This window comes from Rhea americana, unplaced genomic scaffold, assembly GCF_003343005.1.
Source record: "Rhea americana isolate MKP2758 unplaced genomic scaffold, rheAme1 scaffold_62, whole genome shotgun sequence".
Lineage (NCBI taxonomy): Eukaryota > Metazoa > Chordata > Aves > Rheiformes > Rheidae > Rhea > Rhea americana.
In genome coordinates, this window is record NW_028186779.1 from 2,622,407 (window position 1) to 2,638,132 (window position 15,726).

General features: G+C 39.5%; 1 protein-coding gene across 1 annotated transcript in view; it reads right to left on the reverse strand.

The window, feature by feature from the left end:
- STK17A (serine/threonine kinase 17a) overlaps positions 1–9,625 on the reverse strand; it is a 28,733-nt gene extending 19,108 nt beyond the window's left edge. The window contains exons 1-2 of the mRNA XM_085320204.1: positions 9,294–9,625; positions 939–1,151 (exon numbers count right to left, since the gene is read on the reverse strand). Coding sequence (XP_085176330.1) covers positions 939–1,151; positions 9,294–9,475 — 395 coding nt within the window. The 5' untranslated portion in view covers positions 9,476–9,625. The remainder of the gene's footprint in view (positions 1–938; positions 1,152–9,293) is intronic.
- Between the last annotated feature and the right edge of the window lie 6,101 nt (positions 9,626–15,726).

A 15,726-nucleotide genomic window follows, 5' to 3' on the forward strand; every position in this document is an offset into this window, starting at 1 on the left:
AGTTGGTCTAGTCCTTGAGAAAAGTGGGGAATTRCAAGTGAACATAGGCATTCAAGCTGGATTACTTGGATATACCAAATAAAGTAGGGTGCAGGTGTTCAGTATTGAGGAGCCTGCCATTCTAAGTTTATGTATTTCCTGAAAGATCATGCATATGAAGATTTAGTTTAACTAAATGCAGTAGCTAAGAGAAGAAGGGTTGCTGCACCAATTATCCTAATATTAATTGTGATAGGATACCTATGACTAAACATCTGCTCTAAGTCCCAGCCTTGCACAATTCACACAGTGACATATCAAACTGAGAAAAATGAGAACAAGATTCTAACACTTGTCAAGCTCCTCAGCTTCAGCTTTCCTCAAAACGGGCCTCTAAAAGCTAAACATTCTGCTTAGATTTAATTTTGAAGAGAATTCAGAACAGTTGCACTGAGATTGAAAAAAAAACACTGTGATCACAAATTAGAGAACTTTTCATTGTAGATCACATTGTAGATTTTTTTTTTAAGACAGAGTACGCATTTCAACACGAGATTGTTTTTTTCCAAAACTGGACTTTAGCCAAAGACAGATTTCACCCCACCTTTGGCACTGTCAATGAAACAAACTTCAGAATTAGAACAGATAATCAGTGTTTCTTTTCCCACCCTCTTTTACAAGTASGGAGTGTACTGAGTTCATATTTCACTGAAGATTAACTACACAAATTAAGGTTCAGCTTTGAAAGATGCTATATAATTGGAGGAGTTTATTATATTATGCAGCAGTTGCAAGATTGTACATAACCTACCKATTTTCTTAGCAATTCCTGTCAAACTCAAAGACGATAATTTGCAAGCAATAAAATCTTTTGTAACATTAATCATTGATGCACAATAATTTACATTATTTGTTTTGAGCAAACACTGCAGAATGTTACTAAAAAAAATAGTACTTACTATTCCAGGACTAAAATCATCTCTGTTGCAGTTTCATAAACTTCATGCAAGTTAACGACCCAAAGGTTGCATTGTGCCAACTCAAGGACTGCAATCTCATGGATTATTTCCATCCGACAGTCTTGGCCCTTTCTTCTTTTTCTCATGAATTTTGCTGCAAACTCCCTTTCAGTCCCTTTCTGGATGCACTTCTTCACCACTGCAAATTTTCCTCTGAAATCAAAGAAGAATTTCAAGTTAAACGTAAGTTGGCCAGTTACAATTTAAGTACTGTGACTCTTATAATTCAGTATTTCAGGAAGCTTCAACAAAATCACTGTTAATGGACTCATTTAATATATGTCCTAAATTTAGACATTAGRAGTAGCACAACCTAGAATGCTCTTCAGTCATTTCCATAAAAAATAAAAATAAATAATAATAAAAAAAAGACTTATCCATCAATTCAGGAAACCTACAATTTCAGAAATATAGAACAAAAGCCGTGCTAGTTAGCAAAATTAAGATATCCCCAAACCCTTCATTAAAAACCCTTTTTTTGAAAACCAGATGTATGAATAAACAATTTGCCCTTTATGTGAGCACATTACAATAATCTAAGTATTTGATGCTTTACTGCTTTCTAAAGCATCCCATCCTATTCAGTGCAACAACAATTAGCACTCTTACTGAATCATTTCTCAGTATCCTGCTCCACTTACCATGCAATATCCTGATACTGCTCTGCAGAATGAAAAATAAACTTGCAGACTTTTCTGCAATTGCTGCTGATACTGAAGCACTTCCCAAACCAATCTCCAGGAAACTACCGATATCAAAGTGTTGCCACATACAAAAGGCAAATAGAAGCCCAAAACTTAAGGCCTCAAATAGCTACCAATTTCAGGTACCCTATTTAAAAAACTACAATCTGCATTTTCAAAGATGGCACATGGTATTTTTGTATGCTATGCTTTCAGTGATAATAGCTATAGTTTTGATGGCTTAATAGTTCTCAAAATCCCTTATTCTTGGTCTCCTTGTCTGAGCAAGGAACACAGAAGTAATTAAAAAAAGCAACTTGGCCAAAAAACGCTAACAAGATTTCTATGACAATATTAATATGAACACATACATAGGAGAACTAAGCAGAGCACTTAATGAGCATTGTTTTCTCCAGAACACAACTGAGTTACACYGGGCCAGCAACCTAGCTAGAATCACATTGTAGCACTCAGGTTAGAACTCCTCTCCTGTAACATTTTGCACTGAAATGTCTGTTAAAACTTCTTGAAATAAAATGCTCAGAGCCATCTGCCTGCTTCACTTCAGTTCATAAAGTCTTGAGTATTAGAATGAAAATGTCTACTATTCTATCATTTAATGCAGTTATGAATACTTATACTATTAAGTACAGCAATCATTTTTAAATTCTGCCCATACAAGTACAATGGTTATCAAAACTGTACTTGCGTGTGTGTGTGTGTGTGTGTGTGTGTGTGTGTGTGTGTGTGTAAAAGACTCTTCTAAAGCTGCACGAATAGCTTGGAAGGTCTTTATTGCGGTTCTTTTTATTTAACTTATTGTAGGATAACCAAAACCAGAGTCTTCATCACGTTTGAAAGAAAACTACATGGATTTTGCCTCTCCTCCCTCCAAGCTGAAGTTTACAGAATTAATTCACTCAACTTGTCAAAATTCATTCGCTCTCACAGATCTTAACCTATTGGCAGGCTGCCTCCCATGAAAAGTTACAGAATGATTAAAGAAGTTGCAGTCAGTTGGCTTAAAACAGATATTTGTTTCAAAGTTATGCAGTCAAAATGTATTAAAAATCAAACAAACATCCACAAAGTGGGTATTTGGTAGATGATCTCACTAAAATAATCTGACTTGTAACTACTGATATAACCACAGTTACTCCTCAAGGAATAATATGTTGCATAAGCACACATTATGTTCAGCATTATAGATACTGGAATGGAGCAGAGCCAAGCCCAGACACCTGTGAGGGCAGACACAATAACAATATGCTTTAAATGCCTTTAATTTTTTTTAGAAAAATATCTTAATTAACAATACAGGCGTTATGGCAATATTACAGCTTTGCAAATGCAGGAAAATACTATTAGAGCTTTGCAGTACCAGGAAGGTTTGGTCAAAAGATGACTAAAAAAGCTTTAATCAATATGGAAGTTACCACAGAATACCATGAAAGGAAGAGCCACCCAAAGCCTCAAGTAAAGGCTAATAAATTACCAGGTACTTGCTACAGGTAAATCAAAAAACAAACTGGAAGAAAAAAAAATGCATTCAGGAGGGACAGCTCATCAGGAAACATACAAATAGCGTGAAAGCCATATGCTCCAGAGCCCAAAGAAGAAAAATGCTGTACGGTCAGTGTTTCTTTTAAGTAGAGTTCTGAGAAGCTTGCAACGTTTGTGTCCCAACTACAAGTATAAACACTTCCCCAGTATTGCCATCCTGTGATAAAGAGCAATCATGCCTATGTAGCCAGTGAAAAGGATCTTAAGGTACTCCAAATGGAGACATACATCTGTATGACACAAGTACAATACAAAYGTATGCATTTACCAAGGTGTTACAACCTCTACTGAAGCTTCATTTCTTTGGCAACAAAGGCAGATAACCTCCATGGAGAAAAAAAAGTCACATCTGTTCTGATGGAAGAAAAAAAAATCCAAGATCCTTTAACAGCAAGTTATGTTAATATCTAGTGATAATAAACTTTTATGCCAAAAATCTAGATCACTAGGTTCAGTCTTTTTTTTTTTTTAAAGTAGCAGTCTCTGAATGTATGATTTCTCTCTAAATTTCTCCTTACTCCAGAGTCAAAAGCTTTTAACTCTAGCACCAGTGAAGTGTCCAGAAAAAGTAGTTTAGAGAAGTTTAAAAATCTAAAATTAATACTGGTTTCAAGAAGCACACTTTCAAGTGTGTTTAAATCACAACATCTACCTGGAAGCAAGCAAGTAGTCTAATGGGTGGCATCACTGCTGATTCATCACGTGAGTCACTGGAAATAAAACAATATTCATGCTGCTGCAAGAAGCAGTAAGAAAGAGACACCCCTGTGTGTGGCCACGCATGTGCTGGATAGCTGAGCTGGACAGAAGCCCAATATGTAACATAATTAAAAGGGGAGGTTCAGCTGACTGACAAATATTAACTCTTAGTTGTTTAACACTAAGAATCCTGCCCAGATTCTTGATGGCTATATCTATAATTAGAGCCATTATAGCTACTGTCTGCAGGACTCACCTTTTCTGAATACATCCCCCCCATAAGAACAGAACTCAATAAACTTCATAAGCTTCATTAGTTATAAAGCTTATTATTATGCAGTTACCTAGGTTCCTGTCTGAGACAATTTCAGAGCTAGGATGCAGAAGTATCAGCCACTGGATAATCAAAGCAGGAAGTTAAGCCAAGGGATACACTTGTATTTTTTTTTTTTTTTTTAGTACACATAACATACATGTAAACAAGCTTTCTGATACAGTACAGGCTGCATATACTTCATTGCTACCTTTCTTAAATACTTTCATTAATCCTTATAAAAAAGAAATTTGCTATTAAAAGTAGTATTAGACCACAGAATTGCTAATTTAACTGTATTAAGAACTAYAGTGGGAATGTCACATTTAAGGAAGAACAATTTTATATACATTTCATGTTTATGAAACGTGAAAAAGTTAAAATCTGATTACCAGACACCCAAGCACCACATACAAAATGCTTTCAGACAGACACAAATAGGAAACCAGATGTGGTTCTCAGTCTTCAMGGGAGTCTTGTTCAAGAATTCAGATTTAAGATAAATCATATTGACAATCTAAAAAGATGACACTGAGTTCTTCATAATTCAATAGAATCAGCATCATTTCATCTGGCATACAACACAGTTTAAGTGAAAAAAAGAACTCAATCACAAATTAACTGGTATGACRTAARYGTTCTTGCTTATTTGACTMYAWWTRKAGTCAAATAAGCAAGAACATTTATGTCATACCAGTTAATTTTGGTTGCCATAGGCTGAGAAGAACAGAAAATTAAAAAAAATTGAAGGTTAAAGTGACCTATAAAGCATTTTGTAACAAGTACAGAAATAGTATTTCTGTACAGAATATTCCACCATTGTTTTACCCTAGCTGTGCTGCTGCAAAGAACAGTTTAGAATAAAAATGGGATAGCATATACATTCYTAGTGTTGCACAAAATCATACAAGTATCTAATAGCAAATAAGATGCAAGTTAGAAAACTACTTGAGGAATAAGCAAGTTCAGTAGAGTTGGCAGAAAAACCCGAGTTATCCGCACATGAAGCTGTCAGATCAGTAGCTGAAAAACTTCCTTAATATTCAGTTCAGTTCCTCAACTGATTTAAATACTTCTCATTCTTAGCTCTGAATGAAGAATGAGATTGTCTGTTTTAACAAAAAAAAAAAAAAGAAAAAAAAAGAAAAAAAGGACAACAATCAACAGGGTTGCACTTGTAGAGCCTGTATATTTCGCAATGAGTAGACTGCTGTTTTTAGAACTAATCATTTATTAGCATTATTACCTACTARAGAGAAGAAAACAGGTCTGCCATTTATTTTTTTCTGTACACAAATTATGAGCACCAATCTGAACACAGCTTGTTTAGATCAATTCTCAACATGGCAATACCCCATCAATGAGCTTGATGAAATAATTAACTGATAACTAGTGTTTTGTTCACAATTAGTTAGGAGGTTCTTTTATAGAGGAAAAAAAGAAAAGTAAACAAATACAATTAACACTAGATATTTTATATACGCTTTAGGTAATATAAATCAGTCATGAAAAATTTTCACTGGAGCCATGTTTCTGGAATATGGAGCTTAAGCATACCGAAGGTCCCACAAGCATACTCACGAGTGTCCTTCAACTCTATTAAAAATATTGTTTCTCATTCTACAGTAGATCTTTTGCTTGAATGCAGATGGTTAGGGGAACAGTCAACCAACCGATGCCTGCCTTGTCCTCTGCAAAGGATTACACTACTTCAATCTAATGCAGCTCAAGCTAGCGCTTCTGTAGAAAAACGCAGAAGCAAGAATGAGTTGACCAGCAATGGCACCCTAAAATGCCCATAAGACATAAGTTTGATTTTAAACAACATGCAACTTGAAATGGAGATTTGAGAGAGAACATTCTGATTTCTGGACAATAAAGTCAGTAAGACTGTGAAAACTAGTCCAAAATTTAATTTACTAAAATATTTAATTAAAAAAAAGCCATTTCCATGTTAGTTTAAGCAACTTAAAATATTTTTTCCAGAGTAGCCATCGTATCCACACTTTTAGTATTTTTCCTGAATTAATCTGTTTTTGCCTAGCAGTTGTTTTTAGACAGACTTAGAAATGTCTGTTCAGCTACAGACATAGCTGAAGCTATGAAGCATATAAACTTTACATTCTCAAAGCAATTTTTTTCCTGTGAGCAGAACGAATGAAGCCTGACTTCCTATGGCTTTGCGTTCAAGTCTCTCCACTGACATTATGACTAGCTTGCTCCCATGCTAACCTGCGACTCTTTCAGCAGTATCCCCCCCATGACTTTCRCCCCAACGTGCCTTCATTGGCCTAGTAGCTCCTATACCTTCCTTCCTCACATTTGTAGTGCTAAAATGCTCTCAATGTCTTCCCTCTTTCTCTCCCTCTTCCCACCTCCTCCACACATACATGAGAAGGGAACACAGGACAAGGGCCCCAACTGCCATGGCCAGTTCCAACACACGTGTTGACTGACTGAACTGGAGGCCAAAGAGCACATACCYGTTGAGCTCATGCAGCTGCCTTGCTCTCAGCAACAGTACTAAATCTGCTTTCTTTTGTCCTTCAGCTACCAATTTTAAACACAATTTATAGGAACAAAATTATTTTTGAAACCTCTATCCAAAGTTCGTCTACCAAACAAGAATTAAATAGAGCATGTTGCGTGCACAAGAGCTACTTTTTGTCCAAGACCTAAAAATGTGTCCTCTCTGGTTGACAATCTGTCCAAGTCCTTTGCAAAGATAACTCAACTTGTAAGTAAAAACTTGCACACTTTATGAACAAAAATGAAACAATTTCTGCTAAGTGTACTTTCTCAATAAAATATGATTCAACAAGACACTTAGAAGTGTTAGAGACTTTCCATTTCAACACCTTTGCTTTGTCACAATGAGTTAGCAAGAAATCATCTTTATGGAAGTGTGCTGAAAAATCCACTGTTCATTACAGAAGTGTAGTAAGAACCCCTAAACATTCCAAATGGTTGAGCTAAAAATAAGCATATAAGTATAGAAATTTATATATTTGAATSTAAGAGAAGATACTGAAAAATATTTAAGTGGAGAGAAAAAGAAAAGTCTGAACTAAAATATATGCAAGGATAACAAAACATAAGACAAACATTTAGAACACAAAACTCAYTTTAACGTAACTGTAGGTACAGAATAGCAACCACCATGGGAAGATCACCTTCATATACAGTTTTGGTCAAGAACAACTCCATACAGAAAGCCATATTAAGACTTCTTTGTTCAACCTACAGAATGATATTTACTGTAGTACGAATTGCTGTTTGCAGCATGGAAGCCATTATTTTAGTTGTAGTTTTGYGCACCTGAAGGAACCACTACCTTTGTCTAATATATTTTGATTAGGCCAATGAATATCACCCAGCTCATAATATAAGCTCTCATTTCATGGCAGAGCTACAAGGTATTTTCAGAAAAGTCATCTGAGCTCTGAATRCAGAAATAATAATACACCTCCCCCCACCACTGAGCAACAGCAGTACTAACACATCCTGTTACGTTGCTCCAGTGCTCACTTAATTGTTTGGAATTTATGCTGTTCTCTAGCCTGTACTTACATAGCTTTGRCTTGCAGGCCCTGGACATTGGGGTTACATCATACTAAAAAAAAGTTCTCTCACTGTATGGATTCTTTCTCCCACCTGCTTCTCAATGTGAATGCTCTAAGCTACTATGTTTAACCAGGTATTATTCTGTTAGTATATCAGAGTTACTAAAGTGAACATTAAGTTGACAWCTAGACATTCTCAAAATTCGTTACAGGTACTTATAGCAACTACACTTGCTCTGAAACTCTCCTTTCCTCTTTCTCTCCAAAAGTTTACTTCTGCTGCCACATAAACTCAGCTTTATGGCTACCTTAACTTGAAAAAGAATCGAAAAAGAATGTAGATTAGAGTGTATCTTGCAGTATATSTTGAGGTACATCATCTCATGTTTTTGATCTGAATGCTCTTTATCTAAACGACATGAGAACCTAGGAGTACTGTCATTACTATGAGAAGTGACAGGCTTTCAGACAAAAAAAAAAATATTGTTTAGTGGTGCTGAAATTCAATGTACATTGCTTCTGAGATGCAAAACCTTTTAGCAAGCAAGGTTTGAGGCAGAAAGCCTTATTATCTGTGAGGTGTCTTTTTGAAGTTGCACACTGATCAAACCTTAGACGCAAGGCACCACTGAAGTCGCTTTCAGAGTCTGAATTCTTTAACTAACTTTTTAACTCTTTGGAGAGCTCCACCGTTAAATTAAGCTTCATGTAGATATGACCATGAACTAGTCTCCTGTATACTTGTTTTTCCTCCTGCCAAGAGTTTACAAAGCTCACGAGAAAGCCTAGCAGGTCTCCATCTCCACTCCAAGCCTGGAGCCTCACGCTGCGCTCCACACTCGCTCRGGGGAAAGACTGCAGCCTCCTCCCGGCCAGCTTAACGAGGCTGACGAGGGCTAGTCCGGCAGAAGCGAGGGCGGTCAGCGGCGGCCAGCAGGAGTACAGCTGCGCTGACAGCTGACACCCAGCACCCTGTCTAGCTAAGCCAGCTTCTGCCCGGCCAGCGCGACGGGCATTTCCTCGGAGCCGACCTACAGCGGGGCGAGGCCAGAAGGGATGCCACTAACCACGGCTCCAGCACGGCAGGGACACTGTTCCCCTCCCCTCCCCTCCTCCCCCTACCGCCTGGTCCTGCTCCAGGCTACGGTGACTCAAGCCGGGCAGGGGAGGAAGGCGAAGCAGGTGAAAACGCTTGCCTGCCTCGCAGCTTACTGCGGCAGGCGGTGCACATCGGCTGCAGGGCGGCAGCGCGCGCGAGCRGAGAAAGGAAAAGAAACGCAGAGCAGAGAGGAGAGGAGGCACCAACTGGGACGCAACATCCCCCCCCCCCAGCCGAGGGGCAGGCTTCAGAGCTCTGCCCGACTCGAGCGGGCTCGGGCTCGGGCTCGGGGGACGGAGCCGCGGAATGGCCCTCAAGCCACCTTCCCCGCATGCGCTGCGGCGCCAAGGGCGGGCCGGGAGCCACCCCGCTCACCTGCCGAGCTCCCTGCCGGGGCTGAGGCTGTAGCGCTCCTGGAAGGGCTCGGTGCGGATGGGCGTGCGGATCTCGGTCAGCAGGCCGCCCCGCCGCCGCCCGCGGCCGGCAGCGGGCTGGGGCTGAGGCAGCGGCCGCTCATCGCGGCAGCGGCTCGGCGGCGGCTTCTCCTCGGGGCTCATGGCGCGGAGCTTCCCGCCTTGCGCGGCGGAACGGTCTCTCCTAGGTCCCCCTCCTGCTCCTGCTCCTGCTCCGCTCCGCCGCCAGCTCCCTCCTCCCTCCCGCCAACGGCCGCCGCTGCGCGAGGGAGGCGGCCGGCAGCACGCGCCGCTCCGGGCGGGCGGCGGGGCGGGGCCTCGCGCGGGCCCCGCCCTTTCGCGCCGCACCTTGGTGGAAGGGAGGGGGGAGAGGGCGGGGCGCGGCGCGGCGCGGGGCCCCGAGCGGCGGTTGGGCAGCGCCCCCTGCTGGCGCGGCGGCGGCCGTTGGGCGGCGGCGGCCGTTGGAAGAGGGTTGGCGGCGGCGGCGGGTGCGCGCCGGTGGGGCGCGGTGGCGGTTTTACGGGGTGGGGTGAGGTGTCCCGAGTAACGGCCGAGCGCTGGAGTTTTCGGTCCGCCACCGTTTCCTCGGCGGTTTTCGCCTCGTGTCGGCCTGGCCTCTCGCGCAGCTGTGCAGGGAGCGGTTGGGGGGAAGGAAGGAGCCACCGTTTCGGAGCCCRGAGGTTGGAAGGCGGCCCCCAGCTCCTGCACGGGAGCGAATTAAAGCTCTGACAAAAAGTCAGAAGATTTAAATGCTAATAAAGCTGAGATAGGCTCTTGACTTCAGGGTTTTGGGCTGGGGAAGCACCACTGTTTAGTTTTTTTCATACCCGCTTGACTGAGGAACTGAACTTTCATGAGCTCACGTGTTCCTTGAGGGAAAACTCAGGAAGAAGGCGAAGCCTGAGGTAAAACCACAAGAGCTGGTCATGAAGCACCTGCCCTTGTGGGGAAGATGTTTGAGCCTGTAGTGATGGCTGTGGAATGCAAGGCTGAGGAAAGGCGAGGACAAAAAGGACAGCTGCCTTAGCGCTGCTCACAGGCATCGGGGCAGCTCTGAAAGAGACGGAGGTATCTGGGCCCCTTGAGTGAAACCTTGCTTCCTAGGGACCTGTGCCTGTCGGAAGGTTCTGTGGTGGCCAYGGTACAAGCTCCAATTACAGCCTTTCTCGCAACTGGGGCATACCGAAAACTGCTCTCCTCCGTGCCTGCTTGAGCTCAGGACTAGGGCTTTCTCCTCTAGACAGCCGCTTGTTTTTATGAGGTGTGTAGGTGCAGCCTCCCAGTTACCATTTGCCCAGTTTGGCTGAACTTGTCTCATGGATTTAGGAGTTCTTTGAGAAACCCACATACTCACAGAGGCTAGGAAGGCCTCGTTTCTTTAGGAAACGAGACTTAACAGTGACTAGCATAAACAAGTTCAGTCCGAAGGCCTATTGTTTTAACATTTTGCAGTACTTGAGCAAGAGTGCATCTAATAAGCTGAAAAGCAATACAAAAATACTTGCAAATTTCCTTTATAAGAATAATATACTTTAACTAAACTTACCACAAGACACAGCAGTAAACAAATCTAATACAGTTTTTAAAGGGATTATATATCAATGACTATTAACATATATTAACATTACCAAGATTAAAAATTTAGAATGTAAAACTTAACATCATAAATCAATTGCAAAGCTTTGTCCTGCTTATATATAGCTATGTACATAGTCCATAGTTAAGAAGTTAATTTTGTATTCATGTGAAGCTTCTAGTTTTGGTCACAGTATATTATATATAATAAAATAATGGACAAAATCACAGACTAAAAAGAGGATAGCTTCGGTATAGTGTGAGAATTTTTGCATCTCTAAGCACATTCAGATCTGGCAGGGCAGACCTATTGTACTCTATAGTTTTATTGTTGATGGAGTTTGTTTCTGCGGTTGTTCAGTTGATGAGTATTAACTGGAAGAGGCTTCAGAAATGGCCGTATTCGTCTCATTTCAYAAGTCTTTCACTGTATGGCTTACTTACTTAAATGAACATTTTTAGGAGAACTGTTCTGTGGGGCACTTGTATAAAGACAGTGCTGCAAAATTTGTCTCCAGTGACGGCACAGAATCACTGCCACTGCCTGCCAATATGCAGAGCATGAAGGAGAAAATAATAAGGAAATAAGCCAACATACGGGAAGGGATTCAGGCCAAACCGCAGTCATTGATCAATGATGATTCAAATGTAAGTGAGTACAACTGCTGACAAGGCATTTTTCTCAAATTCCACCATTTACTTAATGCCAAATCAGATTTCCTGAATTAAATAATTTAGGAATAAATTCCAGAACCAATATGTAGGATAATGGAAATTATGACAATGACAGTATCAATGTGTTTTTCTCTCAGAATGTTGTTCAAATTGTAGCAAGGTCATCTTATTACTGCTGAACAATAAAACTTGGATTAAATAGTATTTTAAAAATGGTTACATCTGGAAGTGCATATCAGATGCATTTACTAGTATCTGGAAAAAGAGATTGTTTCTTTAAAAATAGTTCTGTATCTTAAAAGCATGTTAATCCTGAATGAATACTTCACATACTTTGTTCTTGTCATATTTTCTACTTCTTTACTTATTTTCACATTTATGTTTTCCAAGGAATAAAAAGAAAATGCAAATGAAATTTATGGAAGTGACTGCAATTACTGATTCTGGAACATGGAACAGAACTTCCTTGAAATACTTCGGGATCGCTAAGATCCCCTGGCCAGATTTTAAATGAAATCATGGGTTTTAGATTCTTAAAAGCCTTAAAAACCCTAGCCCCTTGGTTCTGTATAAAATGAAACATGGGCTCACATTTTTTCTTCATACAGTCATTTTATTTAGATAAATTTAAAATATATCTGCATCTAAATCATGGAAAATTCTGAGTATATTGTTTCTTCCTATCTGGGTAAACATTAAGTAAACCTCATATTTTACTGAGCTTTTTACTCCCTACAGTTGTAAATTTGTTTTTTCCTTCTAGAGGTAGAATATACCAGACATCAGAAGGTCAGCATTTTTCTATAACAGAAAAACGGACTTGTTGCATCACTAAACAGAATTCTCCACAGAATAGAAAGACAATGAAAAATTCTGCTTCACTCTCTTGAAAACTGACTGAATTAAATTTTTATCCTACTTTACTACATACTAACTGTAGAGTAAACTCTAATTGGCTCAGCCATACCAAAATACTATGGAGCTGATTTCATGCTGTATTCATTTAAATTTTCCCTGTGGAAAGAATAAACCTTATGACTGACTGTAATTTTACCTATGTATTAAAACAGTGCTTATCTAAGTCTTACATAGTGCAGCATAACCTTATATGGGCTATCCGCATAAGGAAAAACTGGTATATATGAAGAATGCTTGATTTATTTAGAGATAAGCAAATAGACATGTCTAAGGCTATTTACTATCATTTATTATGAGAAAATATATGTGCTTTTTTGCTGTTTGTATCCTTGGCTTCAGTCACTGAAATATTAGCTACTGTATGCTCAGTTGTACTCAGATGGCATAACAAACATTGATCTTTGCTTGTATGGGTAATATTAACTGTTTTATATATTTCAGTCTTTCTTTTCTGCCAGTAGTGTCCAAGGAATTCATATTTATGAGCTGTGTTTGGCCTGCAAGCTATAAAGCAGGAGGTGAAGTGGAAGACAACACCACTGGTACTCTGTTAAAAGGATGTCCTTTCTGATCTATGTTGGCGTGCACTGAAGTGAAAGAGTAGTGTCAGTTCTGCCCGGAAGAGCTGGATCAAACGTGTTTGGGGACATAAGATTTGCTTGATTCTATCAGTCTCACTCTAGCTCAAAGGTCTTACAGGACCTTCCTCTTCTCAACATAAATACATTCAGGCAACTTGTACGTGAAGTAACAATTCCCTTTATGATCAGCATGTTGGTCAGTTTATAACAGAAGCATGAAATCTAAACATCCTTAGCTCAGGACACATAACTTAAGATTGTATTACAGGTGTTAAAATCCAGCCTTTAAATTTCTCTCATGATAGAAAACAGTGATCATCTTTGGCTGGAATTTCTGCAGGCTGCTTGAGTTCTGTATGAATTTATTTCTTTTGCATTGATGAGCTGCTTATTTCTTCATGTGATTGTTATATATTTGAGGCAGTAGGAAAAGAAGTGGTACACATTCCTCACCTGAATTGCTTCATTCATGTATTCCTGAAATCTGTCTTGTCATCATGTAAAGCAACTTACAAAAGAGCTTTGAGTACCCAACACCACCRAGAAACAGTCTCATGTTACACTTTTTGTACAACGTAAGTATTTGAGAACTGAGGTTTCTCATGAGCTGCAACAAAAAAGTGTTATTAATCTTCATTTTTCCAATTTCAACAGTAAAAGCATAGATCCACTAAGTGGCAGCACTAGGCGTCAGTTTTGCCAGCTTCCTTGAATTATTGTTTTATATATGAGAAAGATTAAATATAAACTGCTATCCACCTGCCAATACTATAGATCTATTTTTCTCTTACAACGCTTGATTTAATCATTTTCAGGACAGATGAATGTACTTATTGTAGGGGAATCTAAGAGTGTTCTTTCCAAGACACTTTCCCATGTGAGCAGAGATCCACATTTTGCAGAAATTTCCACTTCAATGTTTTGCATACATTATATAATAACATTAATTTACCAGTAGAGAAACACATAGTATAGATCCCCACTCATTATATCAGGTGTTCCTCAGATCAGTATCACAGCTTCTTCAGCGCACATGTTGTCCCACAGACTGGTTCATCTTTCACAAATAAGGTAGATTTTATATTTTACAAAATCCAGGATGGAATGCTACTTTTTTATGTCTATGTGCAGAGCATAAAAATAATCTGTCTCAGTTTGTACAGTAGGAGAACTTAAATATGCATCAGAAACACAATTAATATGTTCGTAAGCTGTGTTGTGTGCTTTACATACCATAGCAGCAGGGGTTAAATTCTGAAAGCCCAGTTATATTAATTAATGCATGAATCACTAGAGCTGTCAACTTATATACTGAAAGTGGGAAGGTTTATGTTCAATTGACAAAGATGACAAAGCTGTCAGTAAAATAGCCTCACACATTTTAAGTATCACCTTATAGTAATCTGTGTTAATTTCAATCATTCAGAAGAATTCAGATCTGTGCTTCTGAAGCAGACTTGCTTCAGAAATGCAAATACTAAGAAATATTTAAGAGGTATAGAAGTCAGATCACAGCTTGTACCAAAATTCCCAAGCAGATTCCAGTGCTGCCCCAGCTGCATTCCTGAAAAGTTGTTATCTAAATACAATGACTCCATGAAGCGGGCTGCTTAGGTACTTACACTGCTTTCTCTACAGACTGAAGCCTATAGTGCTGGAAACAGAAAAATCTGAGCACATGTAGCCTATTTTTGTGTGCTGCTGTGATTCTGGAAAAGCAGCATTATTAAATCATTCACAACAATAATTCTTCAGCTGCTGTCTGTAGTCCAGTCTTGAAATGGATTGAATGGATCATGCTGCAGAGTATTTGTGGCATTTTTTCACAACTGATTCATTTCATAACTGGGAAAGAAAATAACCTAAAGTAGTCTTTTATTTTCAGGTCAGAAATTTTCAGCTGTAAAGGTATGTCCATAAAGTGTATTACTCTTCGTAAAAGGAAAGGCAAGTGACCTTACTACTACTGTTGCTACTGACACTGAAAGCTTTCTCATAAAGTTCCAGTATTTTTATACCATAGAAGTTTATCCTTTGAAATCCTGCCTGTCAGCAGTTCAGGAAAGAAATCCTCAGTTGTGTTCTTTGTTTATTCGTCGGTGACTTCTGTTCTACTYACCCTAGAAGAGTAGGGATGATCTTCACTGGCACTAGAGTTAGAGCAATGTGAATGTGCCTTATACCAAAGCTTTATTTTAAAAAGGAGCCAGAGCTTGTGTTTCAGACAGAATAACGTGTCGGTTTTTTTTGCTTCACAACTTTATTCCAGGAGGGCAGGGACTTAAAAAAAATAAAACAAACAAACACAAGGCAGGTACTAAACAAACAAAACCATATACTCCGTGAAGGATATTTTCAGGAAAACTGGTAAAAATTCCTTTTGAAGGTTACCAGAATTAAATTAAAAATCAATAAAAGTGTAGCTTTGCAGCTCAAGGAGGATTTATGCTTAGAGGAGATATAACGGATCCTTTCTGTATTTGTTCTTCATTATGATTGAGAAGTAACAGCTATTGTCCGATGTGCCCTCTTATACAAAAATGAGCATCAGGCCACGGGCTGATTGTCCATTTTAGCAAATAACTTTGCTGCCACGTTATTTCTGATACTTACGTGAAGTGACTATATTTTTAATATCCTATAGGT